General features: G+C 34.3%; 1 protein-coding gene across 22 annotated transcripts in view; it reads left to right on the top strand.

The window, feature by feature from the left end:
- The window catches only part of C2CD5 (C2 calcium dependent domain containing 5), a 109,098-nt gene extending 88,305 nt beyond the window's left edge, over nucleotides 1-20,793 (top strand). For 8 of the 22 annotated variants that reach the window (XM_044228439.1, XM_044228447.1, XM_044228444.1 and 5 more), the window contains 10 exons: nucleotides 844-905; nucleotides 1,123-1,221; nucleotides 1,708-1,797; nucleotides 2,291-2,378; nucleotides 3,322-3,408; nucleotides 13,075-13,125; nucleotides 14,026-14,127; nucleotides 15,447-15,637; nucleotides 18,440-18,586; nucleotides 19,455-20,793. In XM_044228439.1, the coding sequence (XP_044084374.1) occupies nucleotides 844-905; nucleotides 1,123-1,221; nucleotides 1,708-1,797; nucleotides 2,291-2,378; nucleotides 3,322-3,408; nucleotides 13,075-13,125; nucleotides 14,026-14,127; nucleotides 15,447-15,637; nucleotides 18,440-18,586; nucleotides 19,455-19,586 (1,049 nt within the window). In that variant the 3' untranslated portion in view covers nucleotides 19,587-20,793. The remainder of the gene's footprint in view (nucleotides 1-843; nucleotides 906-1,122; nucleotides 1,222-1,707; nucleotides 1,798-2,290; nucleotides 2,379-3,321; nucleotides 3,409-13,074; nucleotides 13,126-14,025; nucleotides 14,128-15,446; nucleotides 15,638-18,439; nucleotides 18,587-19,454) is intronic. The other 14 variants (XM_044228446.1, XM_044228453.1, XM_044228440.1 and 11 more) reach the window with 4 other exon arrangements.
- The last annotated feature ends 2,300 nt before the right edge of the window (nucleotides 20,794-23,093 follow it).

Consider the following 23,093-nt stretch of genomic DNA (forward strand, 5'->3'; position numbering starts at 1 on the left):
CTTTTGAGATGAGATTTGTTTTATATATCAATATTTTAGTTCATAAATTATTATAGTAATACTAAATTTATTTTAAAGGCTTTATCAGTGTCACATCCTGTCATGTACTCTGCTGCTCCAAAGCTAATAAAACATAATTTACAATTACTTATGTTAGAACTTAGGTGAACTGAGGGGGTGCCTGACCGGCTCACTCAGTAGAGCATGTGACTCTTGATCTTGGGATTGTAATTTTGAGCCCAATGTTAGAGATTGCTAAAAACTAAAATCTTAAAAAAAAAAAAAAAATGCAGGTGAACTAGATTTTTATCTTTATTTTTTATTTACTTATTTAATTTGTTTTTCAAAGATTTTATTTCTTTATTTGACGGGGACACAGCGAGAGAGGGAACACAAGCAGGGGGCATGGGAGAGGGAGAAGCAGGCTTCCGCTGAGCAGGAAGCCTTGATGTCGGGCTCAAACCCAGAAGAGAGCTCAACTACATGAGCAGGGGAAGGGGCAGAGAGGGAAAGGGAGAGGATATCAAGCGGACTCCTCACTGAGCACAGAGCTTGTGAGGCTTGATCTCAGGGCTGTGAGAGTCAGATGCTTAACTGACTTGAGCCACCCAGGTACTTCTAGGTAGATGGATTTTTAATCCTTTCATGTTAATACATAAAAAAAAAAACCAAACTCATAATTTATTAAGATGGTCTAAAGTTTACTGAAAGTGTAGTGTTTTAGAAAAAAGAATATATGGATCTTACAGTTAGAATTTCATGTAATAAGTGAAAAATGTTATTCTTTAACATAAAAATAGATAAAATAATATCATATAGTTTAACTATGATTTATTTTGACAGGCTTTTATAGTTGTAATACAGAGATTATGCCTGGTATAAATAACTGGACATCTGAAATACAGGTAAACCTTTCATAATTTTAAGCAACTACAACATTTATGATTTTAGCAAGTTCCTTCTTAATATGTTTTCTCTTTGACCACCTTATTGCAACTAAAATGTTAGCCCTTTTCACACCACATTATTTGTTATTACTCATTATTTGGCAGTTTTATCAACTGTCACAGTATTTAGTTAAAAATAATAAAATGTCATGCTATTATATCTCCCCATATTTAGATGTTCACATCAGTAAGAGTAATCCGATTAAGCAGCCTTAACCTGACTAATCAAGCCCTTAATAAGAACTTTAATGATCTCTGTGAAAATTTGCTCAAGGTAGGAACATTTTGACTATATTTTAATTAAATCTCCTCTAAGAATTATGCAGTTAAAAAAGAAAAGTATATATTATCTGGAATATCTTACACAGTTGTGGGCTGAATGATTTTTATTTACATATTATATTAATCTTAACTCTCTCATCTGGTAAAATGCTAAAGTTGTGCTCTCTATCTTCATATGCCACATGATTAAATATATTTTAAGTTGTTTTATAACTTTAAGCTTCAAAGAAATGTATTGCATATGTGTAAATTTTAAAAAATCTTTTGTTTTATATTTTTATGACTTAATGTTAATATGATTAAATCTTTTATTATTATTATTTAAAATAATGTAAGAGTACACAAAATAGAAATGGACCAGCTTTGCTTTAATCTTTTAAACTTTTCTTTTGCCATGATATACTGTGCAGTGGAAAATCAGTTTAAAAAAATTTTTAAATAAAAAGAAGTGATATTACTAATATATTCTATTATGTAGAGCCTGTATTTTAAACTGCGGTCTATGATCCCCTGCTGCCTTTGCCACGTAAATTTTACAGTATCTCTGCCTGAAGATGAATTAATACAGGTAATTAAGATTTGGCTTATTGTTAAAGAAGATTTCTGACTTTTATCTGATCTGTTTTAATATTATAAATCTGCCATAATTGAATAAACATAAAGGATTTTACTTCAGAATATTTTTAAACAAACATACTAGAATGAATCAGACCACATATGTTTTATTTTTCTGAATTCTGAATTATCAAAGGTAGAATCTCATTTCTAGCATATATGTAATAGGATGTGTACTTAAAACGGGATTTCTTCAGTCCCTATGTTTTAGAGAAAGTACTTCAGCTCTTTCTGGAATATCTAGGTTTAGGTATATATGGCAGACTCAGTTGTAGTCTAAATATCTGAGGTTTTCTGTAATTTTGGCTGAGAATCTTAAGCAGAAAACCAAATTAGTTAGTTAATATAAATTGTTCCATTACTGAAGAAGATTACTGAAGAAGATCTGCGAGAAACTTATTTTGTCAATGATTATTTTGCTAATCATATTGTTTCTGTAATTCTAGGTAACAGTCACAGCAGTTGCAATAACTTTTGATAAAAATCAGGCTTTACAGACCACAAAAACACATGTTGAAAAGTCATTGCAAAGAGGTAAACCTGTGATGGATGGGAGCATAGTTCATGTTTGTCTACAGTTATAGTTCAGTGAAAAAGGTAGATTAAATAAATGACTTGTTTCTTGAAGAAGAGTTACTATCACTTTTTCTTTTTATCAAGGTAACTTTGTGGTTGACTTGGTATTTTTCACATGTAAATAGGTGGTTGACTGGTGTTTATTTTATTTACATAGAGAGTGCTGCCTTTTTTTAGATTTTGGTTATAGCATATTCTGCAGTAATTTAGAGGTTTCTGTCCCAGGACCTCTAGGGAGGTCCCCAAGGCATCTGAGAACCTACTGATGTAGTTAGCACCATGTGTTTTTCTTAGGAAAGGTCCTTGGAGTTGTCCTTTATCCAGTAAAATCTAGGAAGTACCATTCTTAATATATCCCAAAGAAACTCCAATTTAAAAACTGCTAATGTGTTCTGAAAAAAAGGAGAGGGAAATAGTATGCTTTCTAATATTTAAGGACTTACCAGCTAAATAAAATACTCGTGATTAGTCTAAAATTTTTATAGTTGATTACATTCTACATGTATAGCATTGAATTAATGTCAAATAGAGATGTATTAAACAATTGCATTCAGATATTTATAAAGGAAGATAGAAAATAGCTGGTTTAAGTATCATAGAACCAGTATGGTACAAAGAATAGGATAATAATAGTTGTTATTGAATTCTTACTGTTTGGAAGGCATTGTGCTAAGAGATTTATACTTCGTATTTTTCCGAGGCTTCACAACAGTCCTAGCAGGGAAGATAGCATCTCTTAACATTGTGCAGGTGAAGGAAGGGTCTCCAGGGCAGTAACCAAGAGGAAAATAACCAGAATAAATTGGATTGGGAGAAATACATATTTTATTCCAGATTCTTAATTTAAAAAAATTAATTCTAGATCATTACTAAATAACCGGTGTTTTTCTTGCCTCTCAAGCCTCTACAGATAATGAAGAACTTCTACAGTTTCCGCTGGAGCTCTGTTCAGATTCACTTCCTTCTCATCCTTTTCCACCAGCTAAAGGTTGGTTAAGTGAGGGAAATGCAAACACAAATAAATCCTAGTTTCTAGTTCCTTTTACTTCTTCATTGTAGGCAGTCTTACTTAATGTTGAGATGAAGATTTACTCTTCATTCCCTCATTGTCTGTTTCTTCATGTTCATGCAGGGGAGAGAGTAATATTCCTCTTATTTTAATTTCTCAAGTAATCTCATCATAAATTATTAAGGTAATGCTTCTTGTGATATTCCATTCTTATACTTCAAATGCATTAAAGTTTTATTTTCAGAACTCTGGATTTCCCTCGTGATATATTGGTATTTATATCTGGTAAGGTTTTTTTCCAGCCACAATCAAAATTTTACAAAAATTTTTAGATTTTTTAGACAACAAAATACTGACTTTCTTCAGAAGAGATGTGGAGAGGGGCGCCTGGGTGGCTCAGTGGGTTAAGCCTCTGCCTTCTGCTTGGGTCATGGTCTCAGGGTTCTGGGATTGAACCCTGCATCGGGCTCTCTGCTCAGCTGGGAGCCTGTTTCCCCCTCTCTGCCTGCCTCTCTACCTACTTGTGATCTCTCTCTCCCTGTCAAATAAATAAACAAAATCTTTTTAAAAAGATGTGGAGAGAGGTTTGGGTTGGGGATAGTACAAGTGAAAAAGGGATGAGCTGTCTTTAGAGCGTCTTGCTTATTATTGAGGAACATTGTTGTCTACTTAAAAGATACTGCCATATTTTCAAATGCAGAATGATAGTCTCAGCTTAATAGCAGCAAATCTACTTAGGTCTGTATAGTCTTTGGTGAAAAATGGGAGGTAGTATTTTCTATTTCTTTTCTGATTTCAGGACAATTTGTATTATAAGAATTATTTATAATTATGAATTATAATTGAATTATTCAGAATTACTATACCTTATTTTGTAGCATTACATATATAATACATGTGGTTTGTGTTTTTTCATAATTTTTTAATTCTGAGAAATGATGCATTTGTTATTTCAAACCAAATTGGCTTTTCTAGCATTTATATTTTATAATATAAGGAAAATTTTTTTATGATTTATACTTCTCAGTTTGGTACCAAATTTGTTATGATACAGAGAGTTTTATAATCACATTGCATATTAGTAGAGTCGTTACTAAATCAGTGCAAGCCCTGTTTATCTAGGTAAATAGATCTTGTCTCATATTTTGAAGATGAAATATAAGCTACTTTTAGATTCTGAACTTTCTAACATGGTAACTGTGGTCCACTTTCTTTTTTAATCTAAATTAAAATTCTAATTTAGAACTCCATAGAGAAGTTTAGCATAGTTGAACTCCTTGAAAAAACAGAGAGGAAAAAATTAAATCCAAAGATAATTTGAGTTCAGATTTGTAAATTAAATCTAGCTTCCAGAACAAAAAAAAAATGTGTAGAATCTTCCTTAGAACTGACCAGACAGGGGCGCCTGGGTGGCTCAGTGTGTTAAGCCGCTGCCTTCGGCTCAGGTCATGATCCCAGGGTCCTGAGATCGAGCCCCACGTTGGGCTCTCTGCTCAGCAGGGAGCCTGCTTCCTCCCCTCTCTCTCTCTGCCTTCCTCTCTGTCTGCTTGTGATCTCTGTCTGTCAAATAAATAAATAAATCTTTAAAAAAAAAAAAAAAAGAAAAAGAAAAAGAACTGACCAGACAGAATATTTTTAAAAAACTTCTACTTTATATAGAAACTTGTATTTTTTTTTTTTTTTTTCAGAAACTTACATTTAACACAGGGTTAATTCCAGATCACTTTTAAGATCATTTCATTTATCCTTATCCTGCAGAGCAAGGGGTGGGATATGAACAGGGAATCAAAACCAAAAATCTAATCAATAATAGCAAAAAAATTTAATCAATTGCTAATATATAGGTATATACATTTATAGATATTGGGCCCCTGTTACCTCAGCTTTACCTTGTTAGTCATTACTGATTTCTGCAGAAGATTAGATTTAAATTCTATAAATTTACCATGTCTATATTGATACCTTGCAATTTCTGCATTAGCTTTCAAAATGTTTTCAAAGGTAATTAGAATTAGTGCTTGTTGAGGTCATTAGTCTATTTTGTACAAATTATACTCTGAACTGAAGAACAATGAAAGAAGAATTTGTGTAGAATAAGACCTATCTGAACAATGCTTAAAATATTGCAACTTACTTTATAATGTGGAGAGGGGCCATAATGTGGACTAATAAAGTAGCAAACCTCGATTCTCTTCTCAGTTCTGCTACTGATAGTGTGAGAACTTGGGCCAATTAACTTCTAATAAGCCAACTAAGCCTCAGTTCCTCATATGAGGTAAATGTGAAAAGATTAAGGTTAAGACTCTCTCTACCCTTTAAAATTCTCTGATTCCTTGGGTTTCTATGGTTTATGGTTCTTCTAAAATTAACATGTTTCTATTATTAAGAACAAATCAAAAGCCAATTAATCAAAATCAAAAGGTAGTGTTTAAGTTACGTTAAAAATTTCCAAATAGCTTCAAATCTGTTAAACCAGTAATTTTTAAGCTCTGCTTCTCCAGACCATGGAGTTTCTTCAGAGGTTCCTCATGGCCTTCTAAAAAGGCAGGGTGGGAAGGGAGCTGAGAGGCGAGTAGAGTAGCGAGAGATTAGATCTCTGGACCCCCCTTCCTACCTCTGAACTATAGAACAGCTTTGATTCAGTATGCTTTTATTTATTCATTTTCTATATGTGATTTTGTTGTACGAGTTTCAAAAAGTCTGAAAACCACTGAATCAGATGTCATTATCATCATTTTCATAGTATTACATCTAATACTAATATATAGAAACCTTTTATACTAAGTACTTAACTGCAAAACCTATGTGCTTTTTTTGAATATTACATTTTAAAATTATCAGTAAACACTAAATAGTTTACCTGTATCTTTTTATAAATAGTTGTATAAATTGTAGTTTATGTTGCATGCCTGTTTATTATCTTTGCTTTCTCAAGTCTTCTCAGGAGGACTTGGGCTATACTAAATATACTTGAAAAAGTTATCACAAAGTATTTTGGAAGATTTGGGGATAGGATGGATTTTGCAATATTTTAAGATTTGAAGATAGGATGGGTTCTGAAAAATGTCAGAATGTAATACATGAATGTAGTAATTGAGCATTATAACATGGAATGTTTTGAATAGAGAATAGAAGTATGTGGCAAAAGTTAAGCGTAGCAATTTAGAAGTAACAGGCAAGAGAGGAAGGTAAAAGTGCTAGGAATAAATGCTAGGAATAAGTGCTTGGAATAAACAGAAAATTTATTTTCTTATATACAACCACAAGAGGCTTAAAAGTTAACTACTAATATTGATAAGTAAATAATTGTATAGTTTTTATAGTTTTGTTAGGTCAGTTAGCTAAGCTGATGGTGCTTTTCTCTCTTTTTTTAATTTTAAAAACTTTGAATCCTATTTTTCATGTTCTTATTACAAATAACGGCAATTTATTAAAATTTTTTTATTTTATGTTGACAGAGTAGTTTCAAGAGGTATGCACAGTAATTTATTAATACTTCCATCTTTTAACTTGTAGATAAACCTTTCTGATAATTCTCTTTTTATGTTACTGAAAATGAATGAATATTATGTGAAAAAAGATGCTTCAATTACATGTATCCTAATTCACTGAGTAGAGTAAGCCTGGGCCTGAATTGTCCATCCATGTTCAAATTTTTCCTTTCATCTTTTGTTAAACTTAGTTTTGTTTCTCAAGGTAACAAAATATTTGTTTGATATATGGTTGGTTTGGTTACCTTGCTCTAAGTATTTGATTTTTCTGATTTGAATATTAAAAGATGCTGAGCCTGAATAATTTCTTCCAGGAAATTATGTGAAGGTCATCAAAATTCTTGATGAATACTATGAGGAACATAGATGATTGGCATCAATGTAAATACTTATATGAAGCTGTATTAAGAAAAAAAGGATGGTATAACAAGTTTTTTATATCACTCCCATGATGTTTTTTCCTCATCAATAATGTGTATACTTTAGTTCTCTGAGTATTTACTACTTTACTCTGAAATGGCTTTAAGAGACTTTAAAAATGTTATAAAGGGATGGAACACATTCAGTAAAAATGGAGAATCTGAGGGACAGTTGGGGTGAAAAGTAAAAAAAAAAAATAAGATTTGTTTTACAGATTGTAGTTGATCTCAAAAATTTTATACATGTAGTTTTTATAGAAGGTTAGCATATTATTTTTGATACACGTCTAAAGACCTAAATCTCAATATCTTAAATACCATACTGTGAGGCTTAAGATCTTAGGGAAATGTATGTGAATCATGTGCCACTAGAAATATATCTGAAGTACTTAATAAGTTTATAATAGGGTAATAGTTTTCATTCAAATTCTGAGAGGTTAAGCCTTTAAAAAGATTAACTCAATTTAGTTTTTATTTACTTTTGGATGAAATTGTATGGAAGAAAAGTCTTTTATACCTACCTTGTTCCTGCTTTCATTTTGCTTTATGCTGAAGTGATAGCCTCATGTTTAATGGCATAAGCTATAGGCTGGCAGGAGTACTCTTTTCATTAAGCAGCTGCCAATTAATGTGACAAGCATAGGTCAAATTCTGGATTTCAGTATAAAAATAAAATCCTCAATACATTGTATTCCATAATTAGGTATCACATTCGAAGTTTTTTTAATTTTTATTTTTATTGAGGCTATAAGGGTTATTTTTGTTAAGCCAAATTTGATTCTAAAAGGTAGTTTAATTTTTTACTTTTAATGACTTGCCTTACATTTTTTTAAAACTAGTGATTAGAAATAGAAACCTATAAAAACTACAAAAGTTAGCTTTTATTTTATCCTGCCAATGAATGGTTCTAAATTCTTAAAACTATTACACAATTCTTTGCACTAACTAAAAATATCTTTATTATTAACAATTCATTGCATGTCTGTTATTTCTCTCTTTTTAAAATGTATTATATCATTATGACCAACTGGTAGCAAAAATAAAAAATATTGAAGTTCTCCATGTTATTGATGGCCCCAACAATTAGTGGGAAGTCCTGAAAGGAGAGAGATGTTGAGGGGAAGGAGATTGAAGGGAAAATAGAAAGCAAAGAGTGGAAAACTTATGAGAAACTTATCTGAGACATGGGAAGGAAGGAAAGAGAGAACTGATGGAGAAGTGTAGGGATAAGGATCTTTGCTTCTTCGAGGCAGCTTAAGTTCAGTGAAATCCAGAGTCTGAGGAAAAGGGAGTAAGGAGCAAAGAAAATTGAATTGGGTTACTAATGAAAATAGGTGTTATTTGGAAGAGAAGATCTGAAGGGTGGGGGAGAGGGGAGAAGTGAATGCATGGAAACAAAGGCAGGAAAACAGAAGATGGGGTTTGAAGAATAGTGGTGTAGGCTGTTGTACACCTTTAGCTGGAAGCTTTAATGATGTGAATAGAGAAGCTATTTGTGTTTGTCATCTAATGTATGTATTGTAATGGTAGTTGAGTTTTTCCTCTTAGTGGACTATCTACTTTGAAGCTATTTACATTTTTTTCTATGCTTTAATAATTTTTAGCTCTCATATGGCAATTATGACTCCACTAATATTTGAATACCATTATGGACAAGATTTATACATAGTGTTTATACACATAACTACATATACACATAACTCCGTTGTTAAGCCAGATTTTTTAGTTACAGGACATAGCTAATCAGTGCATCATAGATTGATGGAAATGCCAAAGGAGATATAAAACAAATTTTGATCATAATAACGTAAAACTGAGAATGTTTAGGGACACGTGGGTGGCTCAGTCGGTTAAGCGTCTGACTCTTGGTTTCAACTCAGGTCATGATCTCAGGATCCTGGGATCCTTCTTCATGTTGGGCTCCATGCTCAATGAGGCTGCTTGAGATTCTTTCCCTCTCCTGCCCCATTCCCCCCATGCATGAGCATGTACTCTCTCTCTCTTGAAAATAAATAAAATCTTTTTCAAAAGTTTAAAATAAAAAACCCAAGAATGTTTATTTTTTTAAAAATTTTAAAAGATTTTGTTTATTTGAGAGAGACCATGCTTAACCCAGGAGCCCCTATTTTTTTTAACATTTTATTTTATTTTTTTAAAGATTTATTTATTTATTTGAGAAAGAGCGAGCAAGAGAGAGCATGAGTAGGGGACATAGGGAGAGAGAAGCGGACTCTCTACTGAGCGGGGAGCCTGGCTTGGGGCTGGATCCCAGGACCCCTGAAATCACTACCGGAGCAGAAGGCAGGCACTTAACCAGCTGAGCAACCCAAGCACCCCCACCCCCCACCCCGAGAATGTTTGAATAGCTAAATAAAACATACATTTTTTAAGACTTTATTGTATATATTTTCCTTTAAGTAGGCTCCATGCACATTGTGGAGCTTGAACTCACAACCCCGAGATTAAGAGTTGTATACTCTAGCCAGTGAGCCAGCCAGGCACCCCTGATTGCATATATTTTAATATTTTTATCTGCCACAGAATCTTCAGAAGTTCCAGGAACTTTTTTTAGTTTTAGTAATATTCTTAAGGTGACCAGATAAGATTATCTCAGATACTTTTTAATTATTCAGAGCAAAGATGATCTGTAAATCCTAATGACTTAAAGTGAACAAATTGTCTGAGGAGTTAGTGATTGGCATAGAGCTTTATCATAGCCAGCTGATACCTTTGTCATTGGTTATGACTGTTTAGAAGAATGGAGAGGCCTCAAACTTCAGAATCACTGGAGCATATATAATTGTAGGAGGAAGAATTCTTGCCACATTGTTTTCTTTTGGTCATCAGTATGCTCATTTCCACTCAACTGCTTTTAACCTAGGCTAGTCCCCCTCCCCACACTGATAGAGCTTGTTAAATATTGTTAGAAGGTACTAAGAGAATAAGAAAACCTTATGTTCTGTTTGCCTTTCTCACTTTCTAGGGTTGTTCATTTATGGATAACAGGGTTATCACTTACTGGGGAGTTTTTAATGAGGCAAAATAATAATTTTCTTGTATCCAGTGGGAAAGGAGATTATAAGAGAAGTAGGCTGCTGTGTGGCTTGAATGAGACTTTCTGCAGCAGGAATGGGGGGAACCTAACATTAGAAGGGTTTGTCTCAAACTCTTCTATACAGGTATGGCTGACAGTGGGCATTAACTCTTCAACAAAGCCCAAAAGTTTTAATAATTTCTAATCCTGAATATGAAATATGCTTTTTAAAAAAAGTATTGACTTAGAGATTACATATGGGTTTATTTCTTTTTCACCTTAATTACTAGTTTACCACTGAACCAGACAGCTAATTACCTGCAGTACCTTCTCTTTTGAGAAGACTTTTTTATCCTGGAAGCCAAACTGTAATTGGAAGAGCAGAGTAACTGAGAATCTGAGGTTATTAGACACCTGCAGTATTCAAATGTCTGAAGTGCTGATGTTTGTCTGTTCCCAGGACCATCTCATCTTAGGCCTTTTCTCTGAGAGAAAAATTAAGATCCTAGCAAACACGTTGGATGAACCTGCTCTCCTTGAATGAGATAAAAAAATGATGTATTTTAATCTTTCCATTAAGAATATCTGTAACTTAAAAGTTTTTTTTTCCCCAGATTTTAATTCAAATACATTTACATGTGGAGGCAGGGAAAAGACATTTTCCCATGTTGCCCCCCACTTTTTTTGGAAAAAAAAAATTTCCATTTTTGTGGGGAAGTAATAAATGTACATGGTAAAAAATTCAAATCTTACCAAAAAAATCCTATAGTCCAAAATGAAGCTCCCTTCTCCATTCATTTGCCTTTTCAAGAGGCAGCTACCCTCAACCAGCTTTATTGTCTGTCTTTGCAAAGATATTCTATTTTTTCCTTAATAAATAAATAAATAAATAAATAAAGCAAGTATTTAACAGATCTCTATGTCCCTTAATTTTTTTTTTCACTTGATATTTAGAGTTGAGAACAGATAACTTTCTACATGTTTAAGTTCTTTGTGGACATTTGTCATTAAGTTATATACAGTTGCTACTGAGGGGTTTCATATTACCCAGATAATACTGAGATATAGAAGATAGTTTCATTTTAGTAATTTTCATATTTTTTTAAGCTTTTTGCCCCCTGTTTCTTCACTTAAAAAACTTGCACAGAATTCCTGATGCCAGCTATATTTTTCTCCCTATATATATTCTCCCTATATTTTTCTCCTATATTGTACTCCCTGAGTCTGTACTGCATAGGACATAGGAGAGCCCTGGGATTCTCCTGGCATATGTAAGCTTGGGTAGGCATTTGCTGTCCCAGCTTCCACACTACAGCCTTTTTCAGTACTGAACTAGCTGCCCGTTAGAGACGTGGTAAGCTTCTGAATGTCAGTTTTGTTCTGGTCTCCTTCCTCTTGGTTCCATCTCCTTCTGGGCTTCCAAAACTCCTCAGGATCCCGAATCAGGGAGGATGTTTTCTTGCCTAGATCTACAGTGTGAGGGCATGATGGTCAGGCACTTCCACAGCATGGTACCCTCACAGTCATTTTGTGGATCCTACCTAGTAATCCCTTTTATTCAATGGCTCTGTATTATAAGAGAAATGTCAGTCACTGTATACTTTCCAGAGTTAGTTAGTGGTCACTTGCTTGGTAAAAATGGGAAGAGGAGGGAATATGGAGAGATACTCCCATTGCACCCAATTAGCAGAAACCTGTATAAATCTTATTTTTAAAAGGTATATCTTTTGTTAATTTAAGAATATTACCAAAAGATTAACACACTAAGCAGGGATAAAAATATATATTTACTTAATTTATAAATTCTTTTTAAAAACTGCATGATTGCAGTTATTTTCGGTGTTTTTTTATGAGTTATTTTTAACTTCGCAATGCTATTCTTTCAGTTATAAAATTCTTTGAAACAAAAATTCAAATATGCTAATGTAGAGTCTGAACTTTAGAAATAGATTATGAAGGTTTTTCTAATAGTGATGTTCAAATTTGTATAGTACTTTAAACAGGTATAATAAAAATACAAAATACTAGGGAAAATTCTGGATGCTCCTTTTATAAGGTTAGTGTTAGTGGAAAGGGAGCGATTCCAGTTTGGAATCTAGCTCTGTCTGTGGGGAACACTTTTTAGTTCTATGATGTGTTGATGCCACCAGAGGGAGCTGTTGATAGCAAAGTCCTTGAATGAAAGGGAGTTGGTGAGGGGGAGGGTTATAGCTAGTAAGCAAGCAGTTTGTGTTTATCTTTGAGACATAGGTTATTGCCTGGTCTATAATTTTTAATCTTACTGACCCCCTCATCCCCCACCTCCCACACACAAACATTTCCCCTCTCCATGTTTCATTTCAGATTTTCTTCCTAATACATTGATGCTTTTCTGTGCTCAGTTTTTTTGCCCTGTTTTCATCCTACTAACATTTGTTACTATGTTTATATTTTCTCATGTCTATAATGTTTCTGAAACTCTTCTTGTGTTAGAGTAACAAATAGACTTCCTTGGCATGATATTTATTAACTGAGCTAGTTTTCATAAATCAATAGAAACTGCATTTAAAACCTAAATACTTCTATTTGGTTTGCTTTTATAATGAAGCCATAAAGATTTCCTTGTATTCATCTGGCTCATAGAGGTTTTGACAAACAGCAAAGAAGAGATACTGGCTTGTACTTAGCATTCAAGCTAATGTTGTTCATATTGTCTTATTAGAACACCTGGAGAGTGCAAGTTCTAACTCAGGTATACCAGCTGCACAGAGAGGTGAGTTTGTCTAATTAAGCAAGTAGTCACCAAAGGTGTGAAATTCTAGTGTGGTGGTGCATAAACATACAGACATTGGAGAAATGCACTGGACAGTGGAATAGACACCAAAACGTGACTTTATTGTAGTTAGAATGTATCTTTTAAAATACTAATTAAACTAATATTTACGTTTTTAGCATTTTAATAGTTTCCCTGTTTCTAAAAAGAAAATCTTAGCTCTTTAACATTTTTTTAGTTCAGTAATAGTAAAAGCTATTCTTTTGAAAAAGGAGAACTTGTTAGACTTCCTACTTGCCTCCCCACTCAACGTCATCAGAAGCTTTGTTGCCAAAATCAGATGTGAAAACAGAATATTGACCAAAGTGACCTTTTGGCTTTCCTGTTACTGATGGTAGAAAGAATGTGTTTTAATAAAAGATAAGTCAACTAGTGATTTTTAAAAAATGTATTCTTCAGCATTTGATTCTTATTATTTTTTTGATTTTCAGGGTAAAAACAGGGAAGCGAATTATTCACCAAGTTTGAATTATAAATTAAAGTCATAAAATATAAACAGTTAACACATTGTAAAGTACAAAGAATGGGAAATAAAATTAGTTAAAGCAGTATGTGGTCCTTTCACTGATATTCTGTTAGACTTTGCTTCTGTTTTCCCTAAGTAACCACACAACTATGACATCACCAAAAGCGCTCAGCCAGCTAACTGAGAACTTGGTTTTGGACAAATCAGTGTCTAAAGCTTGACTCTTTACTCTCTCTCATATCTGACTTGAAAAGGACCATTCTTTTTCTAAGTTACAGTTAAATTACATCATCAGAAGGAGTGTTATGACGAGTAAGAGACGTCACCCATATTTTTTCTTTGTTTTTTCTTTTGTTTTCTGTCTGTGTTTTCAGCAACGTCAGTTGATTACAGTTCCTTTGCAGACAGATGCAGCAGCTGGATAGAGCTCATTAAACTGAAAGCTCAGACCATAAGGCGCGGATCAATTAAGACAAGTAGGCGGATGTTTCTACCACATTATGATCTGAGAAGCATATCCCTGATTTCCCAGTGGTGAAGGCTAGACCTTACGAACCAGCAATAACATTGCCAATCAATCACGTACTGGAGTGTGAAAGCTGCAGATACTAATGGTCACTTAGCCAAAGTTATTAAAGGGCCTTTAGATTTGTTCATTTTAACTGTACAATTGTGTTTTCAAAATTTAACTTTTTGTGACGGTATTCTTCCAAGTGTATAGAGACTATGTCCCTTGAATGGAAGGAAATTGTGAGCTCTCTTATTGAAGAGATGGTCTTCCAGGACCCAAGCTACCATGTAGTGATGGCATCTGCTAGTTTACTGACAGTGATACCCAGAGGGCTAAAAGAATGAGGTATTTCTGAATAGAAAATAGCTAACTCTTATCTCACTGCTACAATCAGCATCATTACCTTACATGTTCTTTATACTCCATGTGTTCTGGTAGAGTCTGAGGTAAATGTATTTGAGTGAAGGAATTGACATTCAAAAGGAGGAAACGATGTTTTGGAGGAAAGATCACAGGATATGAAACCAGACAGATCTGGTTTGGGATCCTAGAAGTGTCGTTTTAATAGCTGTGTGACCTTGGACAAACTATTTAACTTCTCTGAGACTTAGTTTCCTCATGTGTAAAATGGGGATAATTAATACCTATATTGCTGGATTGTTGTAAGGATTAGATATATATACATATATACATATGTATGTCTGGCTCATGGTAGTTACTTATTAAGTGGTAGCTATTATTTATGTTACTTTATAAACAATTTTTAGACAGCCAAGGTCATTGTTAAGTTTTTAAAATTGTGAGTTTGATCAAAATGGTTTGAAGAGGAAACCAATTACAACTAGTTAATGTAAGGTTTATCTACAAGTTGACAATGATGAAGTCGTCTGAAAAAGATGGAAAAAACTGCACTGGGAAATATAACAACTTTCACACTCTCTTTGTAATAATTTGTTCCTACAGCAGATAATTTTTAATGCTCTACCGCTTTTTCTTTTTCTTCACTTTATAACGATCATTGTGTGTGTAGCTACACCGCATCAACATTTTCTTTTGCAGGAATGCCATTTTTCTTCCAAAAGAATTCCATTCCAGCATTTCCTCTTAAGTTTTTCTTTCTCTCTCTTTTTAATTGCATGCAGTGCATGATAATTTCTTTACTTTCATGACATTGCTTAGCCTCACAGACAGCTGAATGTTGTCACCACTTACTTGGAAACCTTAGGGAATAATTGAGTTACCAACACCCGATCTTAATGTTTTTTCTTCTTTCTCCAAATTTAGCTGTGACAGTTGAAAAAGCAAGTCCTATGGGTGAAGGAAATTTCCGGAACCGTTCAACTCCACCTTGTGCAAATTCTACAGTTGGGGTTGTTAAGATGACACCTCTTTCTTTTATTCCTGGAGCGAAAATAACTAAATATCTTGGGATAATTAACATGTTTTTTATTCGGGAAACCACTTCTCTTCGCGAGGTAATTTTACAACATTGTTTTTGTGAATTTTCTGATTAAAGACAGTAGTAACAAAACTGCCTTCAGATTGTTATTTCAGATTGTTACTACAATTTCGATTTATTATTTTTTGCCAAAGTAATCACAACACGCGTGCACATACATACAACTTTTTTTTTTCCAATAACCTGTATGGATTGATTCTAGATTAGACTTGCCAAATTTCATATAGCACTTCGTATTATCACAAGAGTTATGTTGGATTTAATTTCATTTATTATTAGAAATCCCAGATCCTCATTATATGATAAATAAAACAAGTAAATTTATCAATGTATGACTAGAGATTTAAAACAGCCTGAAATTTCAGCTTAGTTTTCTTAAGTAGTTATTTGTCTGAGATATATTTAAATTATGGTTTTTAAGGACTTATATTTAGAAATCATAGGGGACTAAATTATAGATAGATGTCTATGGGGATAGTTTATAATTTTCTCCCCCTGAAAAAGAATTGAGCTGCTTGTTTTCTTTCCACCTCTCCAAAAGTACATGATTATGCCATTTATTCAAATTCTTACCTCTTACTGGGTAACAGTAGTTACAATGTTTTGATGTGGTCAAATTTAAGAATCACGGTCAGCCTATTATATCTGTAATTACACAGGAATTTGAACTCGAGAAAAAAAATTGTATTTGTATTGTATCTTATGTTATGAAATAAGACTAGAGCAAATACTGTGAATAGGGAAATTTTTTATTGAATAGGTATGAAACCCAATAAACTCTTCAGCAGTTTGTATTTTTTTTAGCGTGTGTGCATTATAAAGATGACTTAACTCTGCTTTTTTCCCATTTTCTCTCCATTAACATTTCTACACTTCCTTAGAAATAATAGCCATCATACTTTTTTTTTTTTTTTTTTTCAAGTAGGCTCCATGCTGGGTGTGGAGCCCAACACGGGGCTTGAACTCATGACCCTGAGATCAAGACCTGAGCTGGGATCAAAAATCAGACTCTTAACTCCCTAAGCCACCCAGGCGCCTCAGCCCTCATATTGTTTTTTTTTTTTTTTTTTTTAATATCATGCTCACCTGCCTGGGACAGTGCCTGGCAGAGTAGACATAGGTATTTTTGTGTCAATGAGGGAATGACTTCTGACAGAATGATTAGGTAGATGTTTCCTTTATGATAAATTAGTTTTAAATCATATTCTAATTGTGTTGAGATGGAGAAGACAGTATCTTAATATAGTCTCAAAATCCTTTGAGACTTTAATATAGAATTAAATTAGGTGACACTTAAGCCCATTTAAGTCTGACAAGGAAAGTTGAGTGTGAGAAGCTGGTATAGATTGGTGAATTAACTTTTCAGTTGCTCTTAATAGTACATGGATATTGCATTATTTTAGTCCATAAAATTTTATCCCCTAAGTGCTTCTCTACTACTTGAGCAGCCATACCCCAACATGTTGCTTCATAGTAGATTGCCCTTCAACAGAAATTTGTATTATATTAACTGGATGGCATAATATCCCAAATGTATTCATTGCTTGCTAAGTTGTTACTTGCTTTCAATTATGTAATCTTTTAAGAATTACCCCTCCGTAGTTTCTGTTACTCTGCCATCAGAATTTTGAAGTTTAAAAGACAGGAGTAAACCAAATACAAGTAAAAGGAAAAAAAAACGTACTGAGTTGTGAACTGAGTAGGAGGTAGGCTGAAATACTCAATTCCTTAACTACAAAGAGAGCTACCTTTAGATAGCTACCTCTCTCTGGCTTTTTAATAAGGTGTGTTCTGGTCAAATGTTTTTTCTAACAGTGCATTAAATTTTGCCCTTAACTTCCAATTTAAAGTTTGAAATTTATTCCTAGACTGTGTAAAAGCTGCAGTAGAATTCGCGGAAAACTTAGGTTCTAAAGTATTTTAGGCTCTCAGTTAGACTTTGGTTTCTGTTTTATTTTTGAACACTGAAAACATTCCATAACCTACTGGATTTCATTACCTAACAAATATGTATGGAATGCTCAGTGTGTGCACCTGTTGAACTAGGTGTTAGCAAAGAGTAATGAGCAAAACAGATGGCGGTCTCTGACCTGATGGAATTTACAGTCTAGAGGAATGGAGCCTGGTGAATATTCAACAAGTAATCATTAACTAATGTATAATTACTAGTGATAGTAAGTAATATAAAGAAATACAACAGAGGCTATCAGAGGATATAACAGGGGAATTTAATTTAGATCTGAGAGTTAGGGAACGTTTCCCTGAGGAAATTACATATAAACAGGGACCTGAGGAATTGAGTAAGAATTATCCTGGAAAATTGGGTGAGGATCCATCAGGGACTTACCCTGCACAAAGAATCTGAGGCAGGAATAGTGCTTGATAGGTTTGAGAAGCTGGTAAAAAGGCAAGTGTAGTTGGAACATGCTTCAGAATGGGAGATACAGCAAGCAGACAAGTTTATTGGTTATATTTACCATCAGTTTCTGTGAGTGATAGGAATGATTTGATGGAGATACTGGAATTGGAGAAAGTTTGAATTCTTGCTCTGCCATTTTTTATTAGCTATGTGGTCATAGTCATGGGCATGTGACACATTTTCTGACATCACTTTCATCGTCCGTAAAGTAAAGGGATAATCCCTATCACAGACATGTTCAGTGAAGGTTTGTTTGTTCATTCATGCAACAAATCCTGTTGCAGGGGAAATTAAAATGATCACCCATTATATTAAGATCATTTAAGATGTTTTAGTATAATTTGGCATTTTGTATAAATTCATGCATACAGTTAGATTTTCTTGTGTATTACTTTCTAGGAAGGAGGAGTCAGTGGTTTTCTCCATGCTTTTATTGCTGAAGTGTTTGCAATGGTGAGAGCTCATGTTGCTGCGTTAGGAGGGAATGCTGTTGTCTCCTACATAATGAAGCAGTGTGTCTTCATGGAGAATCCAAATAAAAACCAGGTGAGATGCAGTTACAAACTTCTATAAGTGAGGATTTCCCCCGTGGCTTTCCCATCTCCCACTGTCTCCCCACCCGCCACCAAAGAGAACTGGTCTTCAGAACTTTTTGATTCTAGATGCTTAAAACACGTTTTAACAAATGTACTGATAACTACGGTCATATATAGATCAGATGCTGTTTTCATATCCTGGGTATTCTTTTTTTTTTTAAAAAGATTTTTATTTATTTTTTTATTTGACAGAGATCACAAATGGGTAGAGAGGCAGGCAGGGAGAGAGAGGAAGAGAAGGAGGCTTCCTGCTGAGCAGAGAGCCCAATGCGAGGCCCGACCTCAGGACCCTGGGATCATGACCCGAGCCAAAGACAGAGGCTTTAACCCACTGAACCACCCAGGCGCCCCCATATCCTGGGTATTCTTAAATACCTTTGGAAGTTTTGCTCCTAAGTTACTGTGGAAGACACCCTTTAGTTTGGACTGTGATCTGTCCAGTTCTAACTACCATAGTGGTGAAGAGTATGTCCCAATTATTATTCCTCAAAAATAATTCTGTTAGTGGGGGCAAATAATTGTTGCTTAGGATTAATTTTAGAATAAATTTCTTTTATCAGTATTTTCATATAATAGCTTACTTTGAATTGTTAAAGTTTCCTTTAAAAAATTAAAATGATCAATGGGGTTTTTTTGAGTTTCCTTTCTTATGAATTACCTTCTTTTTTTCCCCCTTTGTTCATTTTTCTATTGTCTACCTTTTCCAAGTGACTTAAAAGCTTGTGCTTTTTCAGCTATGTAGCACTACCCCTAAAACAGCCTAAAACCATGAGCATATCTGTGAGTTGGTGATTGGACATTTCCTGTTGTTTGTATAGGCACAGTGTCTTATAAATGTAAGTGGTGATGCAGTGGTTTTTGTTCGTGAATCCGAATTAGAAGTGCTGTCAACTCAGCAGCCTACTGCCAACTGCCAGCCATCATGTCCTGGAGGAGAAGTTACAACCTGAAGTAAAGCAGAAAGGAAGAGCTCAACTAAATGAAATTCATCTGTCACCATTGTTTTGTCCTTAATTATCTTACTGGATTTTTAAAAGTGAACTTAATTTGAGATAATTAAGAAAGAAATGGTAATTATGAGTAGATTTGATTTGTCTGGAATTTCTAGGAGGCATGAGAATTTTAAAATCTTCATGTTTTGTTTGCCAGTCCTTGTCAGGCCCCATGGGATCTTGACTCCTCATTAAGTTTGGGTAGATTTCTCAGAAAACTTAGCAGAGATGGAAGTTACTTGTAGTTTATGTTGACTTTAATAAAATCATACTTTGAAACAAAATGGTGAGATTATCAAGAAATTGTAATAGCTATCCTAATGTAATTGAGAGAAACTAAGCAAGAAATTTACAAATTGTCAATGAATTAAAAATCTGATTTGAGGAATATGTGAGAAAATGGAGAAAAGTTTTAAAAACACTATGTTGGTTTCCTAATGTGTTTTATTTTGAGAACAACTGAATTTGGAATTCGGTAACAACTAAAAGGAAGAGTGCTTCAGCCATCTTTTAAAAACAAGTTAAAATTCTGCAGCTTGTATCCATACTCTGTCCTAACTGCTGTTAAAAAAAAAAAAAAAAAAAAAAAAAAAAAAAGTAATTTATTAGAGCCAGTGCCCTTCCATTGAAAGTTTTAATAATGTCTGTAAGGAGGGAGGAAAAATCTATGTAATCTTGTAACTGGCCAAATTTCGTTAGTGTTTAATTTGTCTAGAAGAGGCTTGGCTTCAACTGGAAAGAACTTTTGTTGACGTAGTGAAAGTATGATTGATCTAGTAGGAGCATAAAATTATTTCTAATAGAATCATACTGCACTCCTACCAAATAAACAGAGTTATATCTTAGGGATTTTTGATGATTAGTTAGATTGTATTTGGCATAGAATTTGGAAATGTAACTTGAATGTAAATATGCTGCAAAGTGTTGAATGTATACATAGAAATACTTTTTCTGTCAATGCCAAATACCTATTATAAATGAACCTTAAAAAGTACATTCCTCCTTTGCACAATAAAATTTCTTTATAAGACTTATGATTTTGCTCTTTCAGGATAACAAACCACAGTAAAGATTAGGAGTCATTTCCTTGTTATCACAGGTGTCAATATTTTTCTGTATTTTGTTTATAATTTTATTTTTTAAATAAAAAGTTTATAAACTGGAATATTCCTGAATCTCTTCTTTGCCTACTTTGTGTGGTGTAGTACTGCCATCCGATCACCTCCATTCATTCCTGCAGTCAGCAAACATCTGTTGGGCAGCTCCTAATCCTTGCGGCACTTTGTCTTTGGTAGGTAGGTATTCACATTGTGAATTCACATTGAATGTATTCACATTCAACAACTACTATATGCCTACTAGATATTAGATCCCAGGGCACAGTTTTAGGCAGTGAACAAAACACACAAGTTCCTGTGATCATGGAGCTCGTTTTCAGTGGCTACACAAGTAAGTTAAGTTGTAAACTGTGCTCTGTGCGTGTGTGTACACACACACTATACATACTATACATATATGTGTGGTGTGTATATATATATGTGTATATATATGTTTATGTATTGTGTGTGTATATATACATATATACGTTCGTGTGTTTACAGATACACGTATGTATATATGTATATACCCGCACACACACACTATAACAATTGCTAATGCTTACTAAATGCTTACTGTATACCAGGTAGTATAATAAATAAGTATATATATATTTTAATGATTTTATTTTTTTGTCAGCACAAGCAAGGGCAGCAGCAGGCAGAGGGTGGAGGAGACTGACTCCTTGCTGAGCAAGGAGCCTCATCCAGGACTGGATCCCAGGATCCTGAAATGATGACCTGAGCCAAAGTCAGATGCTTAGCAGACTGAGTCACCCAGGCACCCCAAACATTATTACTAATTCTTGAACATTAAAGTAGCTGGGTGGCATTAGCTCCGTTTGGTATGAACAATTGTATACTTAACAGAGGCCTAGGCTGATTTCTAAAAAAAGCTGGAGTTTCCTTAATTACTCAGGCTTGCTCTTTTGGCTCACATGAGCCATTTGCTCATGTGCTCTACCTTTGAAGCATAATTAGCCCAGGCCAAGAGGGGCTCCTTCCAGAAAAGTTAATGTTGCCCTATACCCCAAGCGCTACTGCTTTTTCCTTTGTGTGGATTCCCTCAAAAAACGATCACTTTTACAGATGTGCTGGGACTTAGTACTCACTCTTTTGGAAACACTGAGGCCAGTTTTAGTATTTTTAACATGCCTCATATGTATCTCTTTCATTCGTTATTGCTGCTCCAAGGGTCAGCTACAAAACTTAACCAATGTTAGATTTGTTAACTGCACCGTCCCACTTCTACCTCCTCCTCTTTCCAAATCCATTGCCGTCTGGCTTCCAACTTCTTTGCCCTTTGTATGCCAATGACACAAGTACTGGATTGCAGTATTACATTGCAATTTTGATTAATGTATAGATGGGATCATATACACAATTTTAAAAAGAGTGGCTTTATTTTTTTTATCTTTTGGCCTGGCTTTCTTCTCTTTTCCATCACATCTCCATTAATAATCTTCTAAAGAGTTCTAATTTACAATTGATAAAATTAATCTCGATGTACAGTTCAAGGGGCTATGACAAATGGGTTCAGTTGTGTAACCAAGGTAAAGAACATTCCCATCACACAAGAGAACATTTACATCTCTCTCTCACACACACACATACACACATGGACATACATTAAAAGAAAACACATTTCCATCACCCCAGGAGGTTTCCCTTCTGTCCTGTAAATGGGATCTTGTGTTTTTTTTGTTGTTGTTTTGTTTTGTTTTGTTTTACAGATCTATTTGAGGGACACCCAGGTGGCTCAGTTGGTTGAGGGCCTGCCTTTGGCTCAGATCATAATCTCAGGATCCTGGGTTCAAGTCCTCATCAGACTCCTGGCTCAGTGGGGAGTCTGCTTCTCCCTCTGCCATTCCCCCTATGAATGTTCTCTTTCTATAAATAAAATCTTAAAAAAAAAGATTTTATTTATTTGAGAGAGAGACAGCACAAAAGAGAGAACATGAGAAGGTGGGGGGAGTAGGAGAAGCAGGGGTCCTGCATGGAGCTTGATTCCAGGATCCTGGGATCATGATCTGAGCCAAAGGCAGCCACTTAACTGACTGAGCCACCTGGGTGCTCCAGGATCTTGTGCTTGACAACTTTCACTTAGTGTAATGATTTCGGTGCAACTACATGTGGACAACGCTTTTGGCTATTATGACTAGAGTGATTTTTTAAAATTCAGTTAGCACTTTTCTGTGAAAACTGAATTTCTATTCTTTGAAGTTTACCTTTTCTTGTTGATAATTTGCCATGTGTGTGACAAAATTTCCCCTTATTTTGTTGTCCACCAACATAGTTTATTTCACCTTTTTATCATATCCAAACATTTAATTTTATTATGAACAATATGACTATGACTATCTTTTCT

The sequence above is a fragment of the Neovison vison genome, chromosome 12 (genome assembly GCF_020171115.1).
Source record: "Neovison vison isolate M4711 chromosome 12, ASM_NN_V1, whole genome shotgun sequence".
NCBI lineage: Eukaryota > Metazoa > Chordata > Mammalia > Carnivora > Mustelidae > Neogale > Neogale vison.